An 8,927-nucleotide genomic window follows, 5' to 3' on the forward strand; every position below is an offset into this window, starting at 1 on the left:
AATCGTGCCCAGGCCTGCGAGCACAACTGCGGCACGGGTAATTAGCAGTAAATCTCCGCGTGCAGCTCTTCTAATCAGCCGGCAGGAGCTGGGCTCGGTGGTGGCAGTCCTGCAGCACGGCCGCCTGCCGCGCGGCCGCCGGGGAGGCTCGGGCTCGAAGGCACCTTTGCAAAACCCCGGTGCAGCCCCTGCAAACGCCGAGCCCGGGACTCTGCAGCCACCACGCTCCTCCTGCCCCGGTGCCCAGCACGGCGCCGTGTCGGCCGTCGGTGCTGCGGCAGCCGTGCCTCGAACCAGCACCGCTCGAGCCGAGCCTGGCGCAGAGCGCGGGACGCCGGGCACGGAGCTGGAGTGTGGCGGTCACGGACGGGATCGTTGGCGGTGGTAAAAGTGACCCGGCCCCTCTTAAAAACCCCGGTGCAGCAACCCGAGCTGGCGTCTCCCATGGCAGCAATTCCCACCGGGGCGGCAGTGGTGGCGATCGCTTTCCCGGCCGTTAACTCCCAGCCAGGCCGTGCCCGGGTGGGGAAACAGCGCCTGGGTGCCCGGCACGGCCCCGCCACCTTTCCCGGCCCTATGTGAAGCTCTTCGTCCTCCCCAGGGCGTGGGCTCGCCCCGTGCCCTGTCCCCCAGCCCCGTCCCCACCCGTGCCCCGTCCCCAGCTCCCGACCGCGGCGCAGCCGGCACAGGGCGCACCCCAGCCCCGGCCCCCGCGCTCCAATCCGCGCGATTTCCTATTTCTTTCTTAATGCGCCCGAGCCTCCTGTTTGCTTTTTTAACTGCAGTAACCACAAGAGGGAAGTTTCAGAGCGGCGCGAGCCCGGCTCCGCCGGGAAAGGGAGAGCGGCGGAGGAGCAGCCGCGTGCCACCACCGCACCGCAACCGGGGGCTTCGGCGGCACGGCCCGGCCCCGTGCCCCCGTTCCCACGCCCGGGCCGTGCCTTCCTCCAGCCCCTTCCCCACGCCCCTGGCCCCCAGCCCCTTTTCTCTTCGGGGAGATGAGTTTGGGGCACGCAGCATTGCAGGGCTGGTTCAGAGCCACCGAAGGGGCTTGGGCCCCCCAGCGCCGATCGATCGCTTTTCTCTCTCCCTCTTCTTTTTCTTTTTTTTTTTCCTTTTTTTTTTTTTTTTTTTTTTTCTGTTTGTTTGCAGCCGCTTGAGGGCTCTTGTGATGAATCCAGCCTGGACAGATTTCAAGAGCAGCTGAAACACAGCCCGTTGTGGGGGTGGGAGTGGGAGGTTAGCAGGGCCCGGTCAGCACCAGAATGCAAAATGGTGCAGCGCTCAGCGCCGCGCCGGCCTCGGGGACCGCAGGGGGACGGCACCCGTGGCCCCGGTGCCCCAAAGCTGGCGGCAGCGCCGGGCACGTCCGGATGCAGCGGGGCTGGGGAGGCAGCAGGGGCGCGCGGGGGCACCGGCGGCTGCGTGCTCCGGCGGGGCTGGGCTCTGCTCCAAGCCAGCCCAGAATTGCGCCCGCGGAGGGGCCGGTGCCGCTGGCCTCGCGCGGGGTCGCACCTGCGCGGGGCGGCGAGGAGCCGGGCGCCAGGTGCCGTCCATCCCCGGGGAGCGGCCGGCCTTCGAGCGCCGTAAAATGGCGGCTTTTTAATAAAACGGCGAGGGGGGCGGAGGAAATCCTTCCAAAAACCAGCAGGCGCTGCGAAAAGAAGGAGGAGAGGAGGGCGAGCGACGCCCCGTGCCGCCGGCTCGCGGCCGAGCGCTGCGCCAGGGCCGGGCAGGGGGCGGCAGCAAAATGAGGGGGGGTGGGGGGCACGTGGCTGCGCCGGGGGGCACGGGAGAGCAGGGGCAGGAGGCAAAGCAGAGCCTCGGAGGGGATGTGCTGGCTGAGGCGGCGCTGATTGGCGAGGATGCTGCTGCCATGGTGCTGGGCGCTGGGGTTTGCTGCAATTTTGCAGCTGCGACTCCGGGAGACAGCAGGACGCCTGCGCGCGCGTGCACGCGCCCGCGTGTGCGTACAAGTGTGTGCGCACGCAAGAGGAATAATTAGTTCCTACTCCAGCACTTCTCACTCAAAGTGCTTTTTAAAAGCCTCCATTCATTAGTCTTCACGGCTCCCCCGAGGTGCCGTGTCCTCATTCTCTCCCCGCGCCGACTCCCCACCTTCCCAAGAGCAAAAGTGGGGATCCTGAACCGGGGAAGGGGAGGGCCTGGCTCCCGGAGGGCGCCGGGTACTTGGAAAACCCATGGATGCAGCCCCGGTGGCGTCACAACGGGGCCACCAGCAGTGTGCCAGGGACAGCGGGTGCTTTTGGGGACCGTCCTGGTGGTTCCTGTCCCGGTGGGGCTGGCTGGGGCATCACAAGCAGCTGGGCATCGTTGCGAAGTTCTCGTTGGGGTTGAGCCGAGACGGGTTTGGAGCGATGGGATGAGAGCAGGGTCCCGCAGGGATGGCTGGGGCAGGGACACGGGTTGGCTGCATCCCTCCCGGTCAGCCTTGGTCACTGCCACCTCCCTGCGCTGGGACGAACCGAGGCCACCAGGGATGGCACTGTGGGTCCCCAGATTACCCGGCGTAATCCTGGCACCCCAGGAGGAAGGACGCCGGAGCGCACCGGTGCTACTCAGCCCCCGGACCCGAGCACCGTGGCTCGGTGCAGGAGCGGGCGCGCACCCGGGCGTGCACCCCTCCGGCGGGCGGGTGCTGGCAGAGGGCCTCCTCTGCAAACCCTAACCTTATTTTCCCAGGTCCGACGCCAGTTTCCATGGAAACAGCCGGGAGCAGAAACGGGAACCAGAATCCAGAAACGCGAAGCCTCGAGCTCCCCGTTCGCTTTGCTGGATTCCTGCTCCCGTCGGCCCCGGGACACCCTGGGGGTTGGGGTGCTGCCGCGCTGTGGGGAGCGAGGGGCTCCCCAAGTGTGCTGCAGCACCCGTGGGTGGTGCAGGGCGCCTGGGGACGTGCCTGGTGCCCGGGCAGCCATGTGGAGGCTGGGCCAAGGTCTGCGTGTCGAGGTGGTGCCGCGAGCGTGCGTGTGGCGCGCGTGTGGGCACGCTCGTGCACCCACCTGCGCACTGTGCGGGTGCAGGGGGGCTGTGGGGGCTCCGTATTTATCGATAATGCGTGCGGGTGGCAGCGTTACTGGTGCGTGGGGAGGCGCCCAGCCCTGTCCCTGCCCTAACGTCCTCAGGACGTGATGGGAACAGGGGACCAAAGCCACCTGGGGAAGGGCAGCACGAGCCAGCCGCCACGCGGGGACTTGGCTGCTGGGTGCTGCAAGCGTCTGGTGGGGGGGGGAGGCTCTGCTCAGCCCCCCGGTGCTCTGAGCCCCCAAAATGCCCCCGGGCCTTTCTGAGAGACCACATCTGCCTGCTCCCAGCCTCGTCTTTGCCAGCTGTGATGCGTTTTCAGGGAGCCTCGAAGCCCCCAGCACCCACGGGTGGTGGCACCGCGAGCGGCTCGCTGCGTCCCCGCGACGTCCCCAGCCTGGCCGAACGGTGACCGCCGGGCCGGCCCCGGCGGGGGACCCCGTGGGACGGGTTTGCGTCCCTGCGCCGGTTCCCAGCACCCGGCGTCGGTGTCCGTGGGGGCAGGATCGTACCCGTGCCTCACCCCGGGGCGCTGCCGGCACCGGCACGGCGCCTTCCCCCCCCCCCCTCCCCCCGAGTGGCACCGCCGCCATTGTGCGTGCGCACCGTAATACATCATTTAGAGACGGACAGGTATTAAGATACATTATGGATAACTCACGGAGAGAGACGCTATTAATAATACAGACACATACAGAGGGAAGAAAGTGCACACTTGATTTCCATGTTGCTACCAGGAGTTGTGAGGCTGGCTCTGGCTGCCTCTTCCCACACGTGACTGCAACACAGTGGGTAGCTGACAGCCCAGAGAGCCTGGCTTGGGGCCAGGAAAAAGCAGAAAACACAATGTCTGTGCATATCCTCTCTCTTAAAATAACACTCCAACACCGTCTGAGACGAATTAAAATAAGATCAGGAGCGGTCTCGCGGAGAGAGAGAGAGAGACGGAGGGAAAAAGGCAGGCAGGGGAACGGCCAGGGCTGGGTTGCTTCAGACACTGCCACCCGCCCGCAGCCTCCCGCCAGCTCTCGCGGGGAAGGAGGGGGCTCGCTTGCAGGGCTGGAGTTTAAAATAAAAAGGCGAGAGAGAGAAAGAGAGAGAGAGGAGAGAGAGAGGAGAAAAGGCGCAGGCGAGCGGGAGAGCAAATCCCCGGCCGCGGCGGGGAGGGGAGAGATTCCTGCCGTCGTGTGCGCTGGATGTCCAGCACATGTCTGTCCTTTGGAGGGGAGCCTTGGCAGGGCGGGGGATGCGAGCGCAGCCTGCATGATGGAGAGCATCAGGAATTTCCTGCAGCTGAGGAACACACCAAATACCAGAGTGCAAGGGAGAGCGGAGGGGAGCAGGGTGCCGGGGGGAGCGGAGGGCTTGGAACAAGCCGCGGGCAGGGGGCAGAGGGGTTGGGGGCTTGGGGCGGCGGGGAGGCGGGGGGGGGGGGGGGCGGGGGGGACCTGGCGCTTCGGTGCTTTTTCCATCTGTTTGCCTGTCGGTGGGTTTTTTTCCGCTCGCTTTTTGAAGGCAGGGCTCGGCCGGAGGCTGGCGGTGCCCTGCGGTGCTGCCTCGCCGCCGCGGGCCCCTCGCCGCCCTGCCCTCCTCCCCCTCCCCAGCACGGGTTTGGGATATTTTGGGGCTTTTGTGTCTTTTCCTCCCTTCTTTCTCCCCCCTTCCCCTGCTTTCCCCCTGTTATCTGGCATGGCGCTGGGGAACGTGGGGTCGGTGACACTGGGGGACGTGGGGTTGTTGACTTTGGGGGACATGGGGTTGGTGGCGCTGGGGGGGCCATGGGGAGCCGGGGCCACATCCCCGCACCCCACACCTCTCCCAGGGGGCCGAATCCTGCTTCAGGGATCAGCCTGGAAGGACGGGCACATCCCCGCAGGCACCACCTTCGGGGTGCCCAAGCAGCGCCTCGCACACGTGCGAGCGGCTCGCGAGGCGCCCTTCGTCGCTCTCCCTCCTCTTCCTCGCCCACCTGGGCCCGGATGGGTTAAACAAACCCCCAAAAAAGCCACCGGGGGCGGGTGGCAGAGCCCCCGCGGCGCGGCGAGGCTGCGTCCAGGTGCAGGCTGACCTCTCCTCTCGCAGCTCCCCCTGCATCCCGCTCCGCGCCGGCGGCTCCCTCGGGGATGCTGGGGGTGGGGGGCGCGGAGGGGAGGAGAGATCAGAGGGGGCATCGAGCAGCGCCGGATCCAGGTAGCCGGGAGGTCGCTCTGAAAATCTGGAAGTGGAGTTCGGTGGCGCTCAGCAGAGCGGCGAGAGCCGTCTCCTGCTTCAGGGCGGAGGAGGAGGAGGAGGAGGAAGGAGAAGGATGCAGCGGAGGGAGCTGGGGGCAGAGAGGCCGTGTGTCTGTGTGTGTTTTTGTGTGCCCCCCCCCCCCCCGTTGTGACCCCGCCGGGTGTCCCCGTGCTCCAGGGGGACGCCGTGCCCACGCAGAGCATCCCTAACAAAGCATCTGGGGGGCTCCTGGGGGGCCGAGGGGGTGCGGAGGCGGCTCAGGACCGTGAGCGGTGGCCGAAGCCTGACCACGCGGCCCCCCTTTTGCATCCACTCCAGGCCCTGCGCCCCCACCCCCACCCCCCCTCCCCATTCCGGGGTGAGCCGTGCCCCACACCTGCCGGGGGCTGCGGGGGCCCGGGGATGCTGAGCAGGCGCTGAGCTCATTAGCAGGCTCCAGCCTCCCCTGCACGGGGGTCAGAGAGCAGCAGCCGGGGGCAGGGGGCGTGGGGAGCGCGGCCGGAGGCGCTTTGTGTGGGCTGGAGGCGCCCCCACCCCCCCGGCCCTTCGCCGCCTGCGTGCCCCCAGCCTCCCTGCCCGGCACGGATGAGGTCCCCCCGGCCCCTTGCGTGACGGGAATCTGTCCTGGCCCCCGCTCGCCGCGCCGGCTGACGGCCCTTTGATCTCCAGCACCGCCACGGCACCGGGGCTTTGGTTGCACTGACCGAGGGGGGGGGGGAACACCCTGGATCCCCCCCACCCCTGGTGACAAGGGACGGCCTCGCGCGGTGTCACCCTGCCCGGGCAGGAGGCGCAAAAACGCTGCTCGGTCCTGGTGGCTTCTCCCTCGTTAGCCACCAGCCGCTAATTGTCCCCTCTGCGACGCCGTGCCGTGGTGGGGGGGGTTAGGGGGGGTCCCTTCTCCGCCGTCCCCTGCTGTCCCCACAGCCCGGCTGTCCCCTCGGGGACACGTGGCCTTGCCGGGGGCACCGCCAGCCTGGCAGTTTGCTGGGGGTGGCTGGCGGGGAGGTGGCCGGGGGGGGGGGACACTGGCTGGAGCGAGTGTGAACCTGGCATCTGGCGAATGTCACCTTACCCAGCCCGCGCTTCCCTGTCTCCATACCAACCGTTCTGCTCCAAGCCACCTGCGGGGGGGTGGCAGCCAGCGCCTTTGGGGAGGAGGCGAGCTCGCCGCGGGCTCGCCGCAACCTTTCCGCACCTCTCCCCTCCCAGCTCGACCCCCCCCCCCCGGGGGTGCCGTGTGCCGTGCCATAGAAATCCGCCCCGACCGCCCCGCGCTCCTCGAGCCGCCGCCAGGCACAAGGGATGCGCCCAGGAGATGTGGCGGTGCTGACCCTGCTCGTGCAGCCCCCCAGATTTGCTCGCTCTGGGACTCAGTTTCCCCTCGGGGGACGGAGAACCGGGGGTGCAGCGAGCCCCTGCCCGTGCCGGTGCCCCCGCTCCCCGCCGAGCCCCGGCGCAGCTGCGGCGCAGGAGGGAGGCCGGCCTCGCTCCACCCCAGCCTCCGCGGCGAGGGCCTCTTCCAACAGCTCTGCACATTTTCCTGGACTGTCCCTCTTCGCTGCGACCAGATGTTCTCACCCTCCTCCTCCTCCTCCTTCCCCCATCGGCAGGGTCCGGGCGGGAGCCAGCCCGACGTGGCCGCCTGGGGACACCGCTGGCCGCTTCCCCCCCTCCTGCCCCACACCTGGCTGGGGGCCAGGGCTGAGCGGTTTGGGGATGGGGACGGCAAACGGCGCGGTCCTCCCGCGAGGCTCAGCACCCCGGCTCCCCCCGTGCTCCCCATCCGGGCTGGGAAGGCCCCAAACGCCGCAGGGGAGCTGAGCAGGGACGGGGATCCCACGTGCGTCGGGGTCAGGAGCGCAGCACTGGGGCCTTGTGATTGGGGGGGGGGGGGTGCGGGAATATTTGGGGTGCTGGAGCATTTTGGGGGTATGCTGGAGGATTTGGGGTGCTGGAGTATTGGGGGTGGTGGAGCATTTGGGGAGGATGCTGGAGGATTTGGGATGTTGGAGCATTTGGGGCTATGCTGGAGGATTTGGAGGATGCTGGAGCATTTGGGGGGGATGCTGGAGCATTTGGGGGGTGCTGTAAGATTTGGGATGCTGGAGGATTTAGGGGTAGGCTGGAGTATTTGGGATGCTGGAGCATTTCAGGGGCTGCTGGAGTGCTTTGGGGACGCTGGAACATTTAGGGGAATGCCGGAGCACTGGGATGCTGCAACATCTGGGGGAACGCCGGGCTGTTGGGGAGGCACCGGGGCGATGCCCGGGGGTCGCGCCGCGCTCCTCGCCCGTTGGTGCCGGGGCTGGCACAAAAGGGGACAGGACCGGCTGCACACGCACGTGCAAGCCCCTCGCGGGTGCGCACGCGGGCGCAAGGCTCAGCCCGAGCCACGTGGCCGCCGCTCGAGGCCGCAGCAGGAACAAGGGCCGGAGGGGCCGGGCGCGAGCACCGCTCCCCGCCGCAGTGTGTAATTTCAGCAGAGCCTCAGCGCGGGGCAGGAGCACGTCGACCTTTTCACCCGTTTTCCTACCGGGGGGATTGCAGCCTGTTTCCTGTTAAACCTCGCCGAGAACCGGCTCCATCCTGCTGGCGAAGGGGGTGGAGGGGGGGGGGGATCTGGGGGAGCCCCGGCCGAGGGGGGCTTGGGTTTCCCTCCCCGCTCGCTCCCCTTCGTCCCGCTTCGTCCTCCTCTTCCTCCTCCTTCCCCTACCGCCGTTCCCGTGCGAGGCTTCGGGCGCCTTCGGCAGCCCGGGGAGCAGGGAGGCAACGTGGAAAATTGCTGCGAGGAAGGAGCCGAAGGCGGGAGTGATAAATATTGAAAGGGTGGGATTTCGATGTAGGCTGCAACAGCTGTGCTGGTTACAGTGTCACACTATCTCTCCACAGGTTTACTGACCCATTTCCATTCACACGGCTGCCAGTATCTTAGCAACTGCAACAGTCCCCCAAGAACAGGCATATTGCCTGCTATTAGTGACTGCTGCAACTGTGTCAAGGTTAGCTCTCTCCCTCCAAGCCCTGCAGGGTTTGTTTTCCGCCCAAAGCCAGCGCAGGCTGTTTCGTGGCACAGCCCCGGGGCGCCCGCCGAGGGTACCCGGTGTTCCCCCCGGCCCCAAAAGCGTCCCAAGGTGGCTCCCCTCCCCGGGGCTGGCGGCCCCGCGGCGCGCTGGAGGGGTGCAGGGTGGGTGCTGGGCGCTGGGATGGGGTGGGGAGGGCGGGCGAGGGGCTGGGTGGGTCGGGGGGTGCTGCGGGATGGGGTGCGCGGCGCAGCCCCTGCTCGTCCCCGCTCCCCGTGGTGCTAGGGTGGGCTTTGGGGAGGGGGAAACTGAGGCACGGGGGCTGCGGGGCGCTGGGGCAGGGGGGTGAGGGTGCTGTGCGCAGCCCTGCGTCTCCCCAGGGTGGGCAGGCGCAGAGCCAGCCTGCGGCAAGGCGAGGGGCTCGCGGCCCCCCTGCGCCCCCCAAAATAACAGCGGCATCGGGGCCGCCGAAGGCGCAGAGCACGGAGGGGGCAAGCAGCCAGCCTGCCCCGACGGGGAGGGAAACTGAGGCACGGGCACCCCGCACAGCGCCCCAGCGGGGGGCTGAGCACCCAGAAAAGCGGTGCTGGGACGGGCAGGGTGGGTGCACCCGGCCCCCACCCCCCC

The 8,927-nt window shown here is 68.2% G+C and overlaps 2 protein-coding genes across 8 annotated transcripts in view; both read left to right on the plus strand.

The window, feature by feature from the left end:
- AHDC1 (AT-hook DNA binding motif containing 1) overlaps window positions 1-8,927 on the plus strand; it is a 48,454-nt gene that overhangs the window by 21,002 nt on the left and 18,525 nt on the right. For 2 of the 7 annotated variants that reach the window (XM_035345734.1, XM_035345730.1), the window contains exon 1: window positions 7,597-8,279. The exons of the other annotated variants lie outside the window; for them this stretch is intronic. The gene's annotated coding sequence lies outside the window, so the exon portion shown is untranslated. Of the gene's footprint in view, window positions 1-7,596; window positions 8,280-8,927 lie in introns of those variants that run through there. 7 annotated transcript variants of the gene reach the window in all.
- Window positions 1,775-5,388, plus strand: LOC118177747. Its single transcript, XM_035345755.1, has 2 exons — window positions 1,775-4,778; window positions 4,829-5,388. Exons 1-2 carry the CDS (start codon window positions 4,242-4,244, stop codon window positions 5,237-5,239), a joined length of 948 nt encoding a protein of 315 aa, XP_035201646.1. The 5' UTR covers window positions 1,775-4,241; the 3' UTR covers window positions 5,240-5,388.

Source organism: Oxyura jamaicensis, chromosome 23, assembly GCF_011077185.1.
Source record: "Oxyura jamaicensis isolate SHBP4307 breed ruddy duck chromosome 23, BPBGC_Ojam_1.0, whole genome shotgun sequence".
NCBI lineage: Eukaryota > Metazoa > Chordata > Aves > Anseriformes > Anatidae > Oxyura > Oxyura jamaicensis.

Coding starts and splice junctions, on each gene's coding strand:
- LOC118177747 (XM_035345755.1), top strand. CDS start 4,242: ATGTCCAGCACATGTCTGTCCTTTGGAGGGGAGCCTTGGCAGGGCGGG. Junction 4,779..4,828: donor GTGACACTGGGGGACGTGGG/GTTGTTGACTTT, acceptor GGGGGCCATGGG/GAGCCGGGGCCACATCCCCG.